This window comes from Hemibagrus wyckioides, linkage group LG08 (assembly GCF_019097595.1).
Source record: "Hemibagrus wyckioides isolate EC202008001 linkage group LG08, SWU_Hwy_1.0, whole genome shotgun sequence".
NCBI lineage: Eukaryota > Metazoa > Chordata > Actinopteri > Siluriformes > Bagridae > Hemibagrus > Hemibagrus wyckioides.
In genome coordinates this window covers 20,540,681-20,562,664 of record NC_080717.1, presented here as the reverse complement: position 1 = coordinate 20,562,664, position 21,984 = coordinate 20,540,681, and the positions used below count along the sequence as shown (strand labels likewise).

At 38.5% G+C, this 21,984-nt stretch overlaps 1 protein-coding gene across 1 annotated transcript in view; it reads left to right on the top strand.

Moving 5' to 3' along the window:
* htr4 (5-hydroxytryptamine receptor 4) overlaps window positions 1-15,100 on the top strand; it is a 71,463-nt gene extending 56,363 nt beyond the window's left edge. The window contains exon 7 of the mRNA XM_058396410.1: window positions 12,063-15,100. Within this exon, the coding sequence (XP_058252393.1) occupies window positions 12,063-12,150 (88 nt within the window). The 3' untranslated portion in view covers window positions 12,151-15,100. The remainder of the gene's footprint in view (window positions 1-12,062) is intronic.
* Window positions 15,101-21,984: the final 6,884 nt, after the last annotated feature.

Below are 21,984 nucleotides of genomic sequence, written 5' to 3'. Positions count from 1 at the left end.
TATGGATATTTGTTTTGATGCCGTGTATCTGAGGGATGCCAGCTTAGCCTTCAGACAAGTGCTCAAGTCAAGTATCCTTGGAAACATAGATTATGAACTTATTACAATTATCAGAAGCATAAACATGTTACATAAACAGAGCTTTATGAGGGCCCGTGCTAATCACAGTGAATTTAAGTTTGTGTATTATTTCTGTTTGTTTACATCAGATAGAGTTTATGCTCTTTTATGAAACATGTAAACAAGCAAAAACAAAATAAACGAAGAGAAATCATTAAAGATTAATGCAGGTTTTGTTGTTGCAGAGGGGGGTTTATTTGGGAAGTGTGAATGTGCTAATTATGTCTTTACCAGCGAGAATTCTTAGTGCTAACAGGTTCCAGTATTAGTATATGGTTCTGAAAAAAGTGGCTGGTGACTCGGTTTCAGTTTGAAGAGTGAATGCATGATCCTATGACTAGATGAGGCTCTCAAAATTGGTGAATGAGTTTGTTGGCTTGGTGAATGGAGTTGATGGTTAAGTAGTTCTGAGGTTAAATTAATAATCTACCGAATGAATCACTTTTAATGATGTTTAAAAATCTCTGGATTGAATTACAACTCTTGTTGTATCTATGTTTTCTGATCCGATAACGACTCGAAGGAGTGGCTCTTCTCCTTCCATTTGTGTTATAGATGGATATTAGATTGCCCTTTGAGCTTGAAGGAAATGTCTGACTCGATTAAAATTATTATGATATCAAGCAAAGGTAAGTGACCTTTCCTAAATGATTATTTTATTAGGTATTTCCAAAGGTAGTTCTGCTAGATTTACCAGAAAGGTTGACTTGAGCTGAGGCTGTCAACTCAGGACAAGCCAATTAAGTGTAGATTTATTTTAGAACCCCAAAAGCACACACACATATTCACTGATGGAGGGTCGTGATATTAAAATGACTTAAAGACAGATACATTCATGATTTCTATTTTTTAAAGTCTGTAATGCTTCACTGGCCTCATGTCATGTTTCCTATGAATACCAAAAATGGTAAAGAGAAAAAGTGTAATCATTCAAAACTTACAGGCATGTTATTTGTCCTTTGATTATTTTCATTTGGCAGATGCCCTTATCCAGAGCTACTTACAATTTAATGCATTTTATACAGCTGAATAAGTGAGGGTTAAGGGCTTTGCTCAAGGGCCCAGCAGTGGCAGCTTGATGGACCTAGGATTCAAACTCACAACCTTCTGATCAGGAGTCCATCACTTTAACCACTAAGCATCCACAGCCCCATGATTAAGCAACTATATTTGACTTCACAATTTAATCACTGCTGATCTGATGTGGCAGTGAAGTGACCTGAGTTCAACTGAGTTCAGTTCTTTTGTAATCTCCTGACATGACTGTTACCGATAGGCTGTATGAATCTACTGTCTGGGCTAGAAAGAAATCAGATCCCACCGGCTTCTTCATACCAATCTGTGCATGTTTCTTTAGACTATTAGTAATGGGGTCACTTCCAGAAATTTCTATAAAAATCCCCCTTAATACATTTATTAAAAGCAAATATTCTGGTGTGGATACCGAAAATTAAATATTAATGTTTTATCTTTGAAAGACAGTTGGACCTCCCCTACTAGTCTGTTCATTACCAGTCGCCCCTGCACGTACTATGGACACCCACAGCTGTGTATGACTCTGTGTATAGATATAGAAACCCAGCCTCTATTGTCTTCACCAATCTATCAAAAAATCATAAACTGCTCTAGGATGCAAGTTTCTGTTCTTTTGTGTCATGGTATAATCACAGTCAATTTTTACATTAGCCCTGATAGGAATAACGAGGAGACTAAGATTGCCTAAAGCACCCCAGATTGTTGTCTGGGATAAATTTAGCAGTGCAAATGTCATGTTGGAGTCATTGCTTTTATAGACGCTGATGCTGACGTTACTGGAGACAGATGTTTGCTTTTTCGAAGGGAGCCACATTATCGATTCCAATCAGTTCCACAAATGCAGGAAAGGTCGATGTCATGATCTGAGCTATGACACAGTGACTTGCCTCTCCCGAATCGCTTAATGGCAATGGGGAGGGTTGATCTATCCACTTTTTTCCAAAAACTTTGAAATGTTCACTCTATTGGATTTATTTGAAAAAAGGATGTAGGCATTTTACTCGATCGAATTTTTCTTAAGACGAAACACGAGTACTGTACAGTGCCAGAACCTGTTTCTAAGTTAGGCTTTATTTAATGACCTAAAAGCTCAGGAATGTTGTTTCTTTGTAGTGTGTTGATTCTTGTAGATTTCCTGTATTGTATGTTTTAAGAGACAGCAGCAATGTTTTTCTAGTTTAGGAGCATTATTAAGGTAGGTATGTGTTGTTAGCTATATTGTATAACATATTGTAGTTTATTATTTTTCCAAATTTAAAGTGGAGTTTAATTTACAGTATATGCTATATGGCCAAAGGTTTCTGGAAACCTGACCATCACACCCATATGTGGATCTTGCCTAAACTGTTGCCACTAAGTTGGAGGCACAAAATTGTCTAGAATGCCTTTGTATGCTGTAGCATTATGATTTCACTTCATCAGAATTAAGAATCCAAATGACGGCACCCCGTGCACAAAGCTAGCTCCAAGAAGACATGGTTTGTCATGGCTGGAGTGGAAAACCCAGAGATGAAGAGGAGTACAGACTGCTCTGGGTCTCCTCACACAATATCAGTGACTGAATGAACACAATATCCACGCTCCAAAATATACTGAAATGCCTTCTCCAATTAATGGGGATTGTGATAACAGCAGATGTGGATAAAATGTTGAAGTTCTTATGGGCAGGATGGTCAGGGGTAAACATACTTTTGGCCATATTGTGTGTATTAATTCAGCTTTTTTTTTTAAGCAGTGGGAAAATTTACCCTTTAGCAATAAAATATAGATTAGGCATTGGTCTTTGGGTACTGCTGGACATGTGTGTATGACACTCGGGCTCTATTTTTGTATGTCAAACTGAGTTGATTTGTCAGATTGAAAATTTAAAGCCCAAATTGAATGAATATGTACAATTACAAGAGAAAGACATGATTCTAAATAAGATCCCTTTTTTTCCCACAAAATTGAACTGTGGCTGATTTTTCCTCGTAAATGAAAATGACTTTAGGTCATTTAGCTTATTTTTTCAGTCATTAATCTTTTTATTCAAACAGAATTAAGGAACTGTGCTTCTTAAAATGAGCCTGTATCTAATCTGTTTAATAACTGTTCAGCTCAGTTTCATCCCAATTAGACCATTATTTGTTTTGGGTATTAGCAAGATTATCTTATAGCTGCAAATAATTTTTGTAAATATATATATTTTTTTAAAAAAAAGACAAACATCATTAGTTGATCAGTAATTTAATTTCCATGCAATTTGTTTCAGTGCCATGGGTGATGTATAAAATAAAAATAAAAAATAAAAATGTAAAAAGTATTTACATTTACATTTGGACTCCATATATTCATAACTGTGGTTGGTTGTGTTTATGTGTGATTTTAACATCTGCAGCATGAACAGCTTTTACAGGTTATTTCCATTATGTTAAAAAAGAGACTGGTGTTGCATATATAATGTTTTTTTTTCCCCCCCTTCGACTGCTCACAGCTTATTGCATGCCAACAAGGCAAGAGAACCCAGCAAAGATCCCTGAAGGACTCGATATGTGTGGTGCAGATAGCAGCGCCATTTACAGAGCTATAAGCATCATGGTTGTCATAGCTCTTTGAATGGTACTGCCATATGTACTGAACTACCACCCCCATGATCCTAATGCATGACGCTCATCTCCTTACTTAATATTTAAATGTATGCAGATTGATTTGTTTGTCTTTGCTCCTTGGTTGGACGTACACTGCTCAGCATGCCAAGTAAGTATGGAGGATTTCTGAAACAGGATTTTCTGTGCTCCTTGCTAAAGTTTACTTTTGCTCCTCATTGCAAACACCTATGGGGTTAAGAAAAATAAATCAATAGAAAGAATTTTAGGGTTGGTTCAGCAAGTGGCCTAGAGAGGCCTGAAGAGGTTAAGGGGATGTGGACATTGCAAAAAGATATCAAGCTCAGTAGACTGAAGGGAGAAGCACGGTCTTAACATTTATTGCCAGGTGAATAAGTGTTATTTCTTCTTTACCTCCCTACAAAGAGACACTTGGGAATTGGGCCCATTATTACAGATATACCTTTATGGCGCAGTCCCAGCATAGGATACAATAAGCACTTGCAACAGTCTGGCCTCAAAAAGCATTTATTTATTTATTTCCTTTCTGAAGATTTTCAAAAGCATTGTCACCCGAAGATAATTCCTAAATGATTTAATATTTAAACCTTAATAGCGTATTATATGTGTTCTGCCATTATGTGTTTGTGTTTATGACACATGTTGTCTCAGGTTTATGACATGGAGTACTAGAAATCTGCAATTCACACTAGGACTCTAGGAATTTTCTGTAGAAAAAGATGTTTCTCTTCGTTCTCCAGTGTTCCTAGACGCAAACTCCAGATGCACTATGACCCTGACCAGCATAAACAGTTGCTGGAGTGGAATGAATCAATCAATAAATCAGTGAATGAAATTTATCCTTAAATGATTTTATATGAGGACAATCGACTGAATATATACGGGCTTCCCAAGGACATGGTATTTTAATTTGTAGATCCTTGCACGCCTTCTAAATAAGCTTTAGTGCACAGATGTGTTTTATCCAGTTTCAAACTCAAAAGTGTTTACACTGAGGGAAGCGTGTGGTCTCGTCGTGTTGTAATGTGTGGTCGTGTGGTTGCTTGGCGGTATGTGCTCTTTCCACACTGCTCTCATTCATGCCATACTGAAATGATGCAGCCACTGCTGTGCTAGAGGCCCAGTCTGTTATAAAGATATTAATCAAAAGAATCCAACTCATCATTTCTTATTATTTTTAAGATTTAAAGCTTCTAAGCATACATCCTCCTGCAGCAACTCATATAAACGTAGCTTATGTTGACTTTTGACCTGTAGTTTTCTGACAGCTTTGTTTCTTTAGGTGAACCTCAGAGCTTTTTGTTAACCTCCAGCTGTTACAAATTGCATATATATATATATGCTGTCCTAGAGTATACGTAACACCTAATACATAATAATGAAAAATACTTACAAACGTGGTGTCTGGAAACGCTCGAATGATGAAATATATATCTAATGAATTATATTTCTAATTTATTATGAAATGTGTTGTAAGATAAAGTTAGAGGCAGGGTAAATGTTTGTTTATATAAAATGAAATGAAATCTAACCATGTAGACCTTACTTGTTCATCACTGCATGAATTTCGCATGAAATTAGATTTGTTAATACACTATTGAAAGATGAATTTGGCCTGCCACATGTGGTTCATGTGGTCATTTACTCTAATTAAAGGTGTGTGTGTGTGTTGCCAGTAAATTTATCTGGCTTCAAGGGTAGTGTGTTTGGATGATGCGATGTTTGCTCAAATGGTTATGTGTGGTCTATCATGACAACCAGTCAGCCTCTATAAACGTATTCAGTTGCAAACTTTCAGTTGTACTGAAAGAAAATGTAGAAAATAAATACCTCAGCTTTATGGGAGATGACAGAAGACTTTAAAAGTGTGTTTTAAGTAAAAGGAAAGTCTAGTCTGTGTCAGATATTAGAGTCTGACTGTTCCCGGTTGTGCCTTGTAAAAAAAAAAAAATAAAATAAAATAAAACACAGCAATGCTGCATAAAAATAAGCCTGTAACCCAGTGGTCCAAGAAAAGCAGCAGGACGAAGTAAAGAAACAATGGCACCCTGACGGTTAAGTGTGTGTCTGCCTTTTATGGCAGTAATCTCACACTTGCAAATATGTGGAGTTTCTCAAATAAAAATCTATTTATTTTTATCTAGTCAGAAATTTGTTTTTCTACTACCCAGGGTTTGTGTGCTCCATGAGTCTCTTGCAATGACCATCGAATTTGCCAAAATAAGTGCCGCCAGCTTTTGTATTAAGTATAAAAGCAATAGCTTGATTGATATATAGACATTGGAGGTTTGTTGCATTAGCTAATAAGCTAATGTTCAACTAAACATCAGAATGGGGAGATTTTAGTGACTGTGCAGGTGTTCCTATTAAAGTGACCACTGAATGTTGCATTGCTCTTATAGTCGGTTTTTATTACCTGAATATTTTTTCGTGGCCAGGGAGCAGGAAAACCCAACAAACTTAGATGTGTGGTGAAAATATCTGCAGATACAGATCTATAAGCACCTTTCAGGAGCTGAGATTGATTTCCAAAAGTGACATTAAAGTTCATATTCTGCCTCCTGCAGTATTCATTTTTCTGAAAGGTTTTTCCTGCTCTGAAGCTATAAGGCAAAACGAAGAAATGCTGGCAGCCTTAATCATGTAGCAATGTCCTCTCTACCTGCTGGAGTTTGTTGTCATGGTAAACATATCTGCTTATCTGAGGGTTTTCCTCGGCTTTCTGCTATGTATTGGGTTATTTTCAGCATGTTAAAGGCTCCACACTGCTATCCATGTATAAAGGCTTGGCCTTGGCCATTCCTCAAGGCATGCTTGTAAACATTTATTACAATATTAGTCGTGGTTTATTCACTGGAAAAATTAATCAAACATGAGTTACACGGACCTCTTGTCCTGCTCTCAGTCTCTCATGCTGTATGAAGAGTATACCCCTTAGGTAAACATTAGCACTTTTCTTTCCCCTGTAGCCCCCATGTACTTTTTCACTTCTGTTTTTCTCTCTTGTGACATTTGCTTCTTCCACTCCAAATCTACTCTTCATTTCAGATAAGGAACACTTTGTTTGTGCTGTAACTCACTTGAAATAATCAGTCCTGTTATCGTTGCACATGTGTGCATGCAGTCAACATGCAATGTTGGTAAAGAAATTGGTGATCACAGATTTCTCATCTGTAAAGAGCAACATGTCAGTTTATGGCAGATATGGTTTATTTGCAGGCCGTCGGAGAGACAGAGAGCAGATTGTTAGGCTCACGTCTGGTATATCTCTGCCAACTGGAATGATGGAAAGAGGTTATATTAGGTACAGGGCAAAGCAGTTTGGTATGAAGTAGTCAGGCTGGGAAATGGGAGGTTAGATGTTGATTCCTCTGAGAAAGTGTAGAAATTCCTCGAACGAAAAGGCTGAACTATAGCAATCAATAGCCGTGACGCTACACTAGTCTGAGGTGTAAAATGTGCTGTTTTAAAAATAACACCAGGATCAAATCAGACTCCAATACAACAAAACACCCCCAATACCATCCCACGGGGCAGTGCTAACAGATTCCAGAGTATGAGATGTTGTATGTGAGTGTATGACGGCTTGCTTAGGTCTTACTGTTGGAAGTGATTACATCTAGCACAACAAATTCGGCTCTGTTCAATAATTGGAATTTAGCAATAGCAGAGTATATGCCTGATCCATTCACACTGTATAACAAAACAAATCTGTGCATTAGAAGGTAACAAAATGAAACATGGTTAATTAAAGGCTTTTCACGTGATTCTCGAGGGGACGTCAGTCATTCAGGCTTATGTATTAATTCTGTGTACTCCGCAATCAAGGTGCTATGAACTTCCCAATGGCTGCAGCAATTTCTGCTGTATTAAATCAGCACGGAAATGCTGCATGTCTATGTGCGTTGGTTTTTTCATTTCTTCTCATTTTCCATAATTTCAGAGATCGATACTAAAGGTTGGTATTGTCATCAGTGCATTGTACATATATTTGGCAGATTTAACACATTGTAGTGTTTCAGTCCACCACACATCAGTGTGGTAACTTATAGTGATCTCATACACAAGACTTTAAATATTTGTGGGAATTTCCCAGTTGCTGACACTTTGCCAAGCCAAAATGCTAGCTGTTCGCCTGCTTAGGAGAAGAATATTTTAATCCCCTGTAGCTTCTCCTGATAATAATAATTTATTTCCTGGAAATAAAGAGGAAGCTCCCTTTGAAGACGTTGGAATGTGGGTTTGATTGAGTTTTAATGCTGCACCTTAAATTGCACCTCATGTAAAGTGAGTTGTGTTTTATAACACATAAGGCTTTATTATGCAGCCTGTTGAAGGTATTATTCTATACACAGATATATTGAGCTGCTTACCGAATATGATATGATATGATATGATATGATATGATATGATATGATATGATATGATATGATATGATATGATATGATATGATGATATATTGTTCCTCCCCTAATAAAGAGTGTAGCCATCTGTAAACATTGCAGCATGTTCCTCTATACAAACACCACATTCCTGATTCAGACTCTGCTGAAATGAGTCTGAATCCCTGATGCCAGCTGCCCCACATCTATCTAGATGAGTTTGAAATAAATTGCCCCTTTCCACTAATAAGCTTGAAATTGCAGATGGTATCATTTTATGGAGTAAGTTATCTCAGGCTGCCTTGTCTTGCTTAATCCCAAACCCCTCAGACTTTCTCTGTCTTTCTCCAGTTTAGATTTCAGTTTCTCTCTCTCTCTCTCTCTCTCTCTCTCCCTGACATAACACAGCGAGTATCACACCCTGCATCACAAGTCAATCTTCTGGACAGATAAGAAAACCTTATAAATGAGGTTTACAGACCACACAGTGTCTTTTGTCCTCTCCTACCTCCTCCCAACTTTAATGAGCTTCGCTTCAGTTATAAACATGTGCTTGAGTTTGTGGGGGTTTTTTAAGTATCATTACGCAGATGAAATATGGATGCCTGCTTTTGCTATCTGTGTGTAAGTCTGGAAGAGCTAATTGATCATCCTTGAGCAGTTTGTCTAGTAGAACTATTTTCATGGTTCTGTTTATTTTCCTTGCAGAAAAGCCAGTGTTATCCGCCTGATTGCTGATTGCCTTTTCCCTCAAGTATAACCCATTTTAAAATGTTTTCCAATGGGCCTGCGATTACTAAAATAAGATTACTAAACAGACTAACACTAAACATACTGTAAATTTATTTCCAATTTGTGTTTCTGGAGAGGTTTTTATTAGTACGTATTTCACATCTGAGCAGCTGTGGACTGTTGTAAGGGCTGCAGGTTGTAGTAACTAAATAATATTTAAATGTCTAAAAAAGAATAAGTAAATAATAAACTGAGGTTTTAAACCCTTAGAAGCTTTACTTGTTATTTATGAATTCACCTTGAAGCATATTATTCAATATGTACTTTTATTACAGAATAAATAAATACAGTGGCATGTTCTCCCTGTGCCTCCAGGGTTCCCTCTGGTTTCTTCCCCCAGTCCAAAAATGTGTTGCAGGCTGATTGGCATCTCTAAATTGTCCATAGTGTGTGAATGGGTGTGTGAGTGTGTGTGATTGTGATAGACTCGCATCCTGTTCAGGGTGAGCCCTGCCTTGTGCCCCAGGTCTGCTGAGATATGCTCTGGGTTCCCTGTGACCCAGTAGGATAAGTGGTGTAGAGGATGGATGGATGGATGGTTGGATGGACGGACGGACGGATAAATCAGAGAATTTAATTTTAACAGTTTGCTTCATTTTTTTCTTGTTATACATTACATATGTTGTTTTGTTTCCATTTCTTTTCTTGGCGTAGTCTGTGCTACTTGCCATTTGTTTGAATGAATACTTTAATACTAAATTTCTTTGAGTTAATATTTCCTGCAGCTTGTCTCTGTAGAGCACTGGAATGCTGTTCCCTTACATTGTTCTTGACTAAACTCAGATAGGTCAGTTGGCACTAAAACACACTTTGCCATAAACCAAGTGCTCAGCTAACAAGAGGGAATTTTTTCTGTGTTTGAGCCTTTGCTTTCATTTAGACCTTTTCATGACCTTCTTCAACTCATTGTATTGTGTATACGCAGAGGATCTGTAAACACTGTCAGTCTATTGAGGAAGAGTTTTAGTTGAATGTGCCTGAAAAGAATGTGATCTTTCACACAGACTGAGTGAACAAGAGCAGGGCAAATCCCTAGAAAGCTTTCCCCCTTATTCCATATTAAAATAAGTTCCTTAGAGAGAGATGAATGTGCTTCCCACACTTTTCCATTGTACACATCGCCTACAATGGCCTGTTAGAAGCCCAACCTGCAGACTGCAAATAATGACAGGGGAAAGTTTGAGCGGCAGTCATGCAAACTACCTCAAAAAGAGCTAGCAAGTGTTTTTCGCTCTATCTTTTCTTCCTGGCTGTTTCCCTTTCACTCTCATGTTCAATCAGATGTGGATTTAGAGACACACAGAAGCTCACACAATCCACAGAAGGAGCCCAATCCTTAACCCTATTTATGTTTGTGCCACTGAAGCCTCTTGATATTCATTTTTTTCAGTAAGTTTAATGTGTTTGACTAAAATTTCTGCTGCCAGTACCCTGTAGACTGTAGATTTTCTTTAGATTTTCTCTCTCCCAGAAAACCTCAGAAGTTCATATTGTAAGCCAAAGAGAGAAAAAAAATTGTGTAATGTTTAGACTGGATATTGTTCAGCCTGTTTATTGCAGTTCTGCATTGTATTGGAAAATTTGACATTTCAGGTAACATTGATTTATAAGCGACTCTAGAACAGCGTTTCCTCAGAATGAGTGTGTAGAATAGAGCCACTACAAACAGTGCATTGAGTAAGAGAGCAGCAATGTGGCAACAATTCTGCTTTGTGCTTGCTCCACTGAAAAGCTCTAGCACATTTCCTTTCGGAATCCTGGAACATTAGCGACTTCGGAGTGCAGGATGAAGGGTTTCAAGGCTTCATGTCCAATTTCGTGACAGGAATCGTCTCCGGTTTGCTTGTTTATAAACAAAAGCGCTTATAGTGATAGTAGTGCATCATCACAGAGGGAGTAATTTTAGTATATAAAGAAATAAGAGACTATCTGTGTAATCTTTCACACTCGAATGTATATTTGAATTATCACTAAAGACTGTCTAGTGTGTTCCAGCTCATAATAAAGACTGTCTTTCTGCCAGAGGTGTTTAGATATTTGGAAATATTAAAATATCCTTTAATATTGCAGGTGCTTTGTTAGAATGTGTAATATGTTATAATTTTGTTCTTTCTCAATAATTAGTGATGATTTTCCTACAGAGTCTGATTATGGGTTAAATATCTAAAAAAAAAAAATATCTCAGCATATCATTTCTATTCAATGGGTGCAGTATATAATATTCACACTGAGGAAAGAATATTGGAAAAATACCTATGAGACTTGTCCGATTTATTGAGTTCCCAGTATTCCTTGTCATTTCCCCAGAATGCACATATTGCTACATGTCTGCTTGCATTAAATTCATATGCAGTTTTATAAATATGTAATATCCATGGAAGCACTGATGAAAGGCATGTAGCTCATGGAATTGGCCACCTTGAATTATTGAAGACCTTTAAGACAGCAGTGTTTTTACTGCCAGAAGTGAGTCAGGAAGTCAAAAAGTTGGATTTTTCCCTTAAGGAAGCATTTGGAGAAATGACTCTGCATGAATATTGGCGAACAACATGATTTGGAAGGTAATAATACCACATTTATGCTGTGGGATTTAACGTGCAGTGTGCAATTTTAAAGGTGGTTCTAGACTAGTAGTAAACACAGAATTTCTATGATGCTTTAGAAAAAAACAGTTATTTGGCCATACAATGGATTTCTGATTTTGTTTTAGCTCCCTAGCTGACACAGATCTGTTCAGCTCTGCTCCTTTTTCGTTAAAAGGGACTCGTTGTTGTTGTTTTTTTTTTGAGGCATGCATATGCTGTGTCTGAAACTATACCCTGTGTTTACTTCTATCACGTTCTGTTCTGTGTGATATAATAGTCCTTACATGTAGTGCTCCCAATTTTCCAGCGTTGGAAATAGTGATTATGGTGCCATTTTGAACACAGCGGTAGTGGGTGGGCTGTGGGATATGGGAGACATGTCAATGTTTTCAATGCACTTGCAATTCACCTCATACACTGCTCTATTACAGTGTCATTACTGTCACTGCGGCGTTCCGTAGTGAAACACCAGAGCCGCTCACGCGACTGGGAGAGAAGATCTCTGGTGCAGCCCATGAAATAACTGTGTTTCTTTCTTCTAGGTACTCAGTTCTACACAATGGAAACAACATCGAACAGGAGAAACTGTCAGTGCAGAATGACACAGAGTCACAGGAATCCTGCTTCTGACCACATTTCATCGGGGCAGAAACTGGAAGGTGCCATCGCTCGCCATCAGCCCCCTCAAATCTGCAGTACAAACTCACACAGGGGAGTCCAGGAACAAATTACTGAGTGGTGGACTGAGCTGAGTTATATGCTCCAAAATCTTGTGAACAATGTTGCCAAAGGTATTTGATTTATATTTAAGGATTTCATTATTTCGGATGTTTAACGACCAGACTGGTTAACGAGGTTTAACCTCGTTGGTTTCCGCTTGTTCCCCTGTGACTATTATTAAGTAACATGCCAAAATAAGATTTCACACACATTTTTTATTTTTATTTTTTTTTTGTGAGGAATATTTAAGCCGAATTTACAATCAGGAGAACATTTCTACGACCCAGAACTTGCATAACAAACACACTGTGTTAAACTTTATTGGCTTTAATTGAGTCTCACATTCATACTTGTTCTTTTTTTGTTGTTGTTGTTGTTTATTTGTTTTTACAGAAAGCATAAAAATGTTAAAGAAACATAATGTTCTGCAAATAGTTTGTACGACAGAACATTTTGATGCGGTCTTTTGACACTGACAGACAACTGACAACAGAAAACGTGCCTTTTGGGTGAAATGAATTTATGTACCTGTGATCTCTAAAAAAAAAATTTCCACGACATCGATTTAGTCCTCATGGATCCAAAACTGAGGTCATTGTTTGGACAGGAATGATGGTACTTGTGTATCCTTGTTAAATCCATGTTATTGTTGTATTTTTTTTGGTTTCACAGATGATATAGCCCTCTCAAACATGTCAGTTTCTCTCTCTGATCATACTCATCATCATATGAACATCAGATAAGTTCTATGTTCATTTAGACCATGGTTCTGCTTTGCATACCTCACCGAATATTTATTTATATAGTCATTACCATCTACTGCATTGTCTAGTTTAATCCAGGGTGCCTGATATGAGTGCATCCAACATATACAATTTCTTACGAATCTGCAGAACAAAAACCATATCCGTGCGCTTCAGACATTCAGATTGTCTTCCTAAAATTCATTCTGATCACAAAACCCATCCGGAAATCATCAGCTTATAGACAAGAGATCATAAGCATCAACTCTTCAGCGTCAGCTATTCTCAGCAGAGAAATCATTTTCCATCCAGAGACATAGAAAGCGAATGGAAAACCCCTTTGGAAATCATTATTCCCTTCATGCTTTTATTTTTTATTTCTACATAATAATCTCTTCTGCAATTAAAGCACTTATAGCACTTTTAAAAGATATCGATTACAGTTTTCATAAATAATACAGTATTCTGGTTGCTAATATTTTATCGGAGACCAAAATTTTTAAAAGGAAGAACGAGGAAAGATTCCTTAAATGTGACAGTTTGTTAAAGTGTTAAGTGTGGTGCTGTGTTGTTTCACCCCGAAAAAAGAGAGGGAAGCTCGTGAACAAACAGCTCCATGTGCTCTGCATATGCTCTGTACAGCTAAATGTGCTCTGATGGGGAGGGGGGAAACCCTCACAGTGTATTTTCTCCTTTTGCCAACAAAGCTAAAACCATTCACAGGCTAGGATAGCAAAAGGTATAATTTTATGTTTTGGTTTTTTTTAGCAGCTGGTCTTTATATGCTGAAGGTCAGAGCTCGGCAACGTAAGTCTGTTTCGATTTCGCTGTAAATAGGAATAATTTATGCGAGGAATCTGGTTGTGGTCTGCGTGAACCCTTGCTTCAGTCCGAGGCATTATTCTTGCAGATTAGTGTAACAGTTAGCATAAATGCTGGACTGCACAGTGTAAGCAACATCCCACAGAGATATATTCACAAGATCACTTACATGTTCACAATCAACTTGTACTCATAAAGACTTCAGAAAAATACTGCCAGACAGAATTTCCTATAGACTGTGAAGCTTGGAACTGAACTGAAAAAAAAACAACAACTTTGGGTTCCCACTTTATTTAATGAGAAGGTAGTAAACCGTTTAATTAGAATTTTTTCGGTACAGAATCCGAAATTTCCCAAGATGTCATAGGAATCAGCTTAGTTTTAAAGTCGGTCCATGGTACTCAAGGATGAGTAGGTGCAACATCAAATTCAGAATTCCCCAGGCAGCCTTGACAGCTGTGTATTAAAAAGTGATTTTGAAGGATGTTAATTAACAACAAGCAGTCTGGAAAATGATTTTAATGCTCCTGTTCCACTCTGATACTCCAGCCTTTTTAATTATGTAGCACCCGTTGACCATGAGTCACTGAGCACTCAGCAATTTTAGTAGCAGATGCGATCGTGAAAGAGAAGAGAAAAAAAACAACAAATCACTTGCAGAATTTTATTAGTGTCAGTGTGAAGTTTGCTGATGAGCATGCATTCGACTCTCAGCGTGTCAGGCACAGACGTGACGTGACACATCCGAAAGCGTGTGGAAAGCTTTCCCACAATGGCTGCCAAATACCTATTGCAAGTCAGCAATGCGGTTTTACTGTATTGTGCTTCGTAATTCTCCGACTCTCTGATCTTCTTAAGGGTGATGTATTACAGCGATGTGACGTAAAAGCTCGAGTAGGCATGAGGAATGAACAAGGATACATCTGCAGTGTATCCTTACCCTAAAGACCCATTCTCTGTATTGCTATATTGGTCCTACTCTCTCTCTCTTTCTCTCTCTCTCTCTCTCTCTCTCTCTCTCTTTTTCTCTGTCTCTCTCTCTCTCACACACACTCACACACACTCACAGACACCCAGAGTAACACACAAACACCACTGTGTATGAAGCCCTGAAGGCAGAAGTTCTAAAACATGAATGTGTTGTAAATCTCTCCATAAGTTGTACAAGAACTTTTGTAAACTCAGTATTTATTTTGGTGGATATAAAGATTGATATTTTTCATGTAAGGCTTCTCTTTCAGGGAGCTATGTGGATTACTTTTTCTGTTGCTATGTGACAGCTCTAATTAAAGATGATGGGATATAATGTAAAATGTGTGTCGGCTGCTTCGTCTTATACTCCCCTCGGTGTTATTTACCCTGGTTACACTCAATCATGTAGCTCTCACCACTCGGCAACGAGAAGATGTTTTCTATACAGACGTATTCATGGAACGTTCGAGTCAGCTGATCAGTGATCTTTCACAGAGCGTTTTTTTTTTGTTTAGAAGATGATTGATTTGAAGGATGCAGGATGGCAGGGGTGGTGAGTGCAGGAAGAGCAGAAGACTTCCCCATATGGCTCCACTTTGTGTTCGCAGACGCTGACGGACGTGGACACAACATGCTTCCGAAACATGTGCTCGTCAGACTAAATACAAAGCCACAATCGAGATGGAGTCAAAACAACATGCAGCTGAAAAACCAGGAAGTTTTATCTTTTTTCCCCTTGTTATTTATCCTCATTATTGCGGTTTTCCTCATTCATTCCTCTTCCTGATCGCTCTCGTGTCACCACAATTTCACTCCTTTCTTCAATCCCAGTGTAGTCTACGTTTAGGCTGCTAGACACACGCAGATGTGATGAATATAAATTCATTTATTTATACACAACATTGTCTGAGGAGCTGATGTTGACTGAGCAGATCCACACAGTCCCATGTGTGTGTGTGTGTGTGTGTGTTGTGTTTAGTTCAATCTGTAAAGATTCAGTCATCAACTTTCTGTTCTTGTGAATAGAAATAGACAAGACCAGTGAGATGAGGTTATTAATATTATCTAATTTAGTTATAATTTATTCTCAGACTTGTCATCCAGTGCAGATTTTTTAATTCCTTGTGCAATTTTTAAAAGGTATTTGGGATTCTACATAGTGACTGACAACTGAGGATTGTTCAACACCATATGTAATTAGAAGTTAATGCATGAAAGCATTAAAAAAAATTGGCTTAGGTACGACCTAGACAACTGCACACACGGTGCCTATGTGATAATAAAATGTACCTTCTGACACTACTAATTAACTAACAAGTCATGAATTATATAAGTGGAATATAGTAAAGTGATCAGACGTATTTATTCTGAATCTCTGGCAACCCAGAGCTGAGCAGTTGAGAACAGGAGCAGTGACTTATGGATAAACACTGGCTTTATATTTGAATGAATAACCTTCTAAAAATTAGCTACCGACCACTGATGACTGAAATACAAGCCTCCGGTGTGATAAACATCAGTATTATTTCTGTATTTCTAACTGTATTATGTAAATGCTCAGATCCTGGGAGTTGATGCCTCAGGCTTTGATTCATCCCAGGTGCTGAGTTGCAGAGGTGCCACTATGTGAATGAGCTGAGAAATGTCTTTCCTCCTGATTGCTATTTGGAGTGCCTTGCTGAGTTAAGTGCTCACTCATCAGTCTTTCTCTGAAAGCCTCTGGCCTTTTTTTCTTTTGCTGTGAAGAAGAAAAGCCAAAAATCTTAATTTCTCACACTGAAATGTCAAGTGTTATTACAGGCTTTGCGTGTAGTGTGATCGCTTCTAATTACGACACTGAGCAGACCCTTTTTTAGTCACAAGACAATTCGTCGTTGCAATTATTAGCACTTTTAACTTCAACTAGCCGTGCTGCTCATTAAGACCTGCCCGACTCTCTGGCTGCACTTAAAGTGCCTTTCATTTACTCGAGCTTTCTTTGTTTGCTTACTGTTTCTTTGTCTTTCTTCAATCACTATGACACATTTACCCAAACTAAAATCAAAACTTTCAAAGCAATTAATACAATCACAGACACACTCTTAACTGTGCAGTTCCACTGTAAAAAAAAAAATACTGATTACCTCAGACAACATGTTTTTATATACTGCATACACTGACCAGACATAACATTATGACCACATGCCTAATATTGTGTTGGTCCCCCTTTTGCTGCCAAAACGGCGCTGACCCTTCGTGCACTGTGTATTCTGACACGTTTCTATCAGAACCAGCATTAACTTCTTCAGCAGTTTGAGCAACAGTAGCTCGTCTGTTAGATCGGACCACATGGACCAGCCTTTGATCCCCACGTGCATCCCTGCCCATGACCCCGTCGCCAGTTCACCACTGTTCCTTCCTTGGACCACTTTTGATAGATACTGACCACTGCAGACCGGGAACACCCCACAACAGCTGTAGTTTTGGAGATGCTCTGATCCAGTCGTCTAGCCATCACAATGTGGTCCTTGTCAAACTCGCTCAAATCCTTACACTTGCCCATTTTTCCTGCTTCTAACACATCAACTTTGAGGACAAAATGTTCACTTGCTGCCTAATATATCCCACCCACTAACAGGTGCCATGATGAGGAGATAATCAGTGTTTTTCACTTCACCTGTCACTGCTCATAATGTTTTGCCTGATATACAGAAGCATAAGATTAATCTTTTAATCTTTAATTAAGATCTACATTGTCACACAGAGGCCCATTATCAGCAACCATCAGTCCTCTGCTTCAATCTCGTGTTATGTTTGCTAATGCAAGTAAATCATTTTATAAGGCTAAGTGATTATTAGTAAACCCTTTAGCACAGCTGAAGACTGGTGTACTGATTTAGGGAGCAATAAACGTTGCCTTCCTTAGGTTAGTTTAGTATCTGGAGATCATCAGGAGTTGTGGGTTTGCTGTTTACACTGTTTACTGGCTCGAAACACAATGGCCAGAAAGAAATATATATGCATGTTTTACATATGTTTTAAGGTAAGAGGTATTCTACAATGGTGGGTTAATTTTTATGCACCTGAAATGTTTGTGCATGTAATTAAAGAATAAATGACATTAAATTACATACAAGAACAAGAGGCATACGTCAAGCCATTCAATTCTCATTTCAGAACAAAAAATATTATCTACATCCCATAATATATTTCCTCTTCCTGGCAATAAGCACCCTGAGAGTTGATTTGCCAGAATCCTTCGTGGCTTAATCGGCTGGATGGGTTTTGTACACCTTCCATCCAGGAGCGACTTATGACCATGGATTTTGGTGGGGGAGGATGACATTAATAACGACTTAAACCCCCAATAACCTCAAACCCTTGTTTATGAGCTGCCACTGCTTCTATCTCTGTGAAGAGAAGAATAAGATTTAGAAATATAGAGTATGCCGGGAGAGTCAATTCACCTACACACTGGTGCTGGATCCCCAGTCCAAATATATGCATTGTAGGCTGATTGGCATCTCTAAAATTGCCCATAGCATGTGTGTGTGTGTGTGTGTGATTGTGTCCATCCAGGGTGTCCCCCACTTTCTGCCCAGAGTCCCTCAGGACAGACTCCAGGTTCTCTGCAGAAAATGGATGAACTGATGCAAGTCGTCATGTTGTGTTATACACCAACCACAGGCATAACATTATGACCACCTGCCTAATATTGGTCTTGGTCTCGCTTTTGCCACCAAAACAGCCCTGACCCGGCATGCACTGTGTATTCTGACACCTTTCTATCAGAACCAGCATTAACTTCTTCAGCAATTTGAGCAACAGTAACTCGTCTGTTGGATCGGATCACACAGGCCAGCCTTTACTCCCCATGTGCATCAGTGAGCCTTGGCCGCCCATGACCCTGTCATTGGTTCCCCACTGTTCCTTCCTTGGACCACTTTTGATAGATACTGCCCACTGCAGACCGGGAACACCCCACAAGAGCTGCAGTTTTGGAGATGTTCTGATCCAGTTGTCTAGCCATCACAATTTGCTCCAATCCTTACACTTGCCCATTTTTCCTGCTTCTAACACATCAACCTTGAGTACAAAATGTTCATTAGCTGCCTAATATATCCCACCCACTAACAGGTGCCATGATGAGATAATCAGTGTTATTCATTTCACCTGTCACTGCTCATAATGTTATGCCAGATTGGTGTCCCAAGACTGTATTCAGGTCTACTACTTAATTTATACTTGTTGTTCATCCTTTGTGGCCAGTCTGAGTCATGAGTTAATGAAGAGGTGAAAGTCATGACTTGCTTCATCAATATTTGTTCTCAATATATTTGTAATTTGTTTTGCTGTCATGTGCAGTAACTCCAGTATCCTCTGAGAACAGAAAACAAAGCGTTTACAGCTGACAGCAGATAATAACTATTACTTTTGCCACCATGGAGCAATAGACATTTAGGAACACTCTACAACACTACCCATTGGACAGTGTCCGACTTTAGACTTAAATTACACAGACGTTTACAGAAACACTATGCCCTTGTTTTCTCTCTGAAAGATGACTCAGTTGATTAAAGCAACTGTGAATCTGCTTACAAAAGGCTGAACTCTGTCCAGTCTCTCATGAGCAATTAGAGTGACCCTTATCTCACTTGAGATTCCTCTTCTTTGTGTTCTTTTCCTCCTTTTCAGCGTCCTCTCTAATCCCTTCTTTTTCTACTGTCTGGCTTCATCTCCCCCTTTCTCTTCCGCTCTTCTTCTCTGTTCCATTACTCATCCCTCACCTTTTCCAACTGCTGTACTTTCTCTGGTTTTCACATCTCATCTCCTCGGCAATTTTCCTTGTTTGTTCAGGCGTCAGCGTATGACACCCCCTGTTAAAATTGCAAGGTTTTATGATGTAAAAAATGAAATAAAGATAAATCTTTCCTGTGATATAACAAGTAAACAAATTCAAGTGAAAAACAAATACAAGGATTGGGGGAGGAAGGAGTTGCATAAGTGATGACATTCTTTTATAATGGGTCATGTGACTGCTCAGACTGTGTCCTCAGATGTTTCAAGGCATGTATCTCACTGTCAAAAGTTATCTATCGGGAGAGAAGCACAATATATTGCCAAAAGTTTTGGGACACCCCTCCAAATTATTGAATTCAGGTGTTGTTTTTCAGGGGTTGGGCTTGGCCCCTTAGTTTCAGTGAAAGGAACTCTTAATGCTTCAGCTTCATACCAAGACATTTTGGACAATTTCATGCTCCCAACTTTGTGGGAACAGTTTGGGGATGACCCCCTTCCTGTTCCAACATGACTGCCCACCAGTGTACAAAGCAAGGTCCATAAAGACATGGATGAGTGAGTTTGGTGTGGAGGAACTTGAGTCCTGACCTCAACCTGAACACCTTTGGGATGAATTAGAGTGGAGACTGTGAGCCAGGCCTTATCATCCAACATCAGTGCCTGACCTCATAAACGCGCTTCTAGAGAGGAATGGTCAGAAATTCCAATAAACACACTCCTAAACCTTATGGAAAGCCTTCCCAGAAGATTTGAAGCTGTTATAGCTGCAAAGGGTGGGCCAAATCCATATTACAATCATGTGCATGTAAAGGCGGACGTCAATATAGTGTATTTTGGCAATATAGTGTATTTGCTTAATATTTGATGTAACATGGAACACTGTAAGGGTGGTCATGGATAAGTGGAAAAAAACGGCACACCACTATGAAATGACAAAGAACATGACCTCCAAAATAGACCGAGAAGAAAAGAAAGAGTAGAAGACTAATCAGGAAGGCTGCCAAGAAACTGACAGCAATATTAACAGGAGCTTTCTCATCCAAATCTTCCCTAGATTTCTCGTCCAGACCTGCCTAGATTTTGCCAAAATGTGTCATAAAATGTGTTATTTTTATTAAAGAAACCAATGTAGAACTTGTTAGGAATAATTCTAAATGACATGTTTGGTTTGAAAAACCAAGATAAGCTTATAACCCCACAGACACAGTGAAACATGGTGATGGCAGCATGCTGTAGTGCTGCTTCTCTTCAGCTGGGACTAGGGCACTATTCATGATAAAGTGAACCATTTATAAATCCAAATTTCAATCTGTTTTGGCACAAAACCTGCGGGCATCTGTTGAATAGATGAAGATTAAGAAATAATGGACCTTTCCAGCACAGCAATGGCAATCTGAAGCACGCATCCAAGTCAACAAAGGAGTGACTTTAGAAGAAGAAGCTCAACATTTTGGAAAAGGCCAGACCTTAACCCTGTGGGATGATTTGAAGAGGGCTGTGCGCAAGAGATCCCTATGCATTTGATAGATCTGGAGCAATTTTGTTTAGAACGAGTTGAATAAAATTACCAAATCAAGATGTGCTTAAATAAAATTTAATAAGTCAAGATGTGCTAAGTTGGTAAACAGTAATGCATTACAAGCAACAGATGCGTGAAGAAAATATTAGTTAAGGGATGTACACACATATGGAACTTGATGCTTCTCTTTTTTTTTAACATATCTGTTTTTCTCTTAGTTCATATATCGCATTAAAGGTGGGAAAAAAAAGTCTACCATGATTTATCTTCTCACAAAAACCTGCCATTTTAGACTTTTTATACCTACCGTATAGATTTTTGTCAATCAAACCTATAAAAAATTCACTAAGCATTTCATAATGGCAAAGATTTGAGGTTTTTGTGTTTTAAACACACTGACAATTGGTGTAGTGTGTAGTGCATCTGCAATTTGTGTGAAATTTGCGCCGAAAAAAATGAGTAATGAGGTGTAATAGCTCCGTAACCCTTCTTGACATTCTCAAGGACCATTGCATGACTCTTGTAGACATCCTCTTCTACACATCATTTTCACATATCTATGTTTGTGTTGCCATGATTAAACAGAGACAAGATGATAGTAGATACTAATTGACACCCACACGACTCTCCTCTATCAAAACCCGACCTAGTGGCAGTTATTTGACGAGTCATTCAGGGGGAAATTATTTTAAAGATGATCAAGGATCATCAAGGTTGTATATACTGTGCAATCTGCTGTCATGACCTTCAGGTGAACCTAAACCAAAAACCTATTATTTTCAGTGTTTCAGACCTGAGGTGAGAGCAGATCTGTGGAAAGTCTGCGAGCATTTAAATGACTGCCTGCTGTTATTTCCACATCTTACTTCCACCATATTAAAGTCTGCTGTTTAATCAATAAAAGGCATC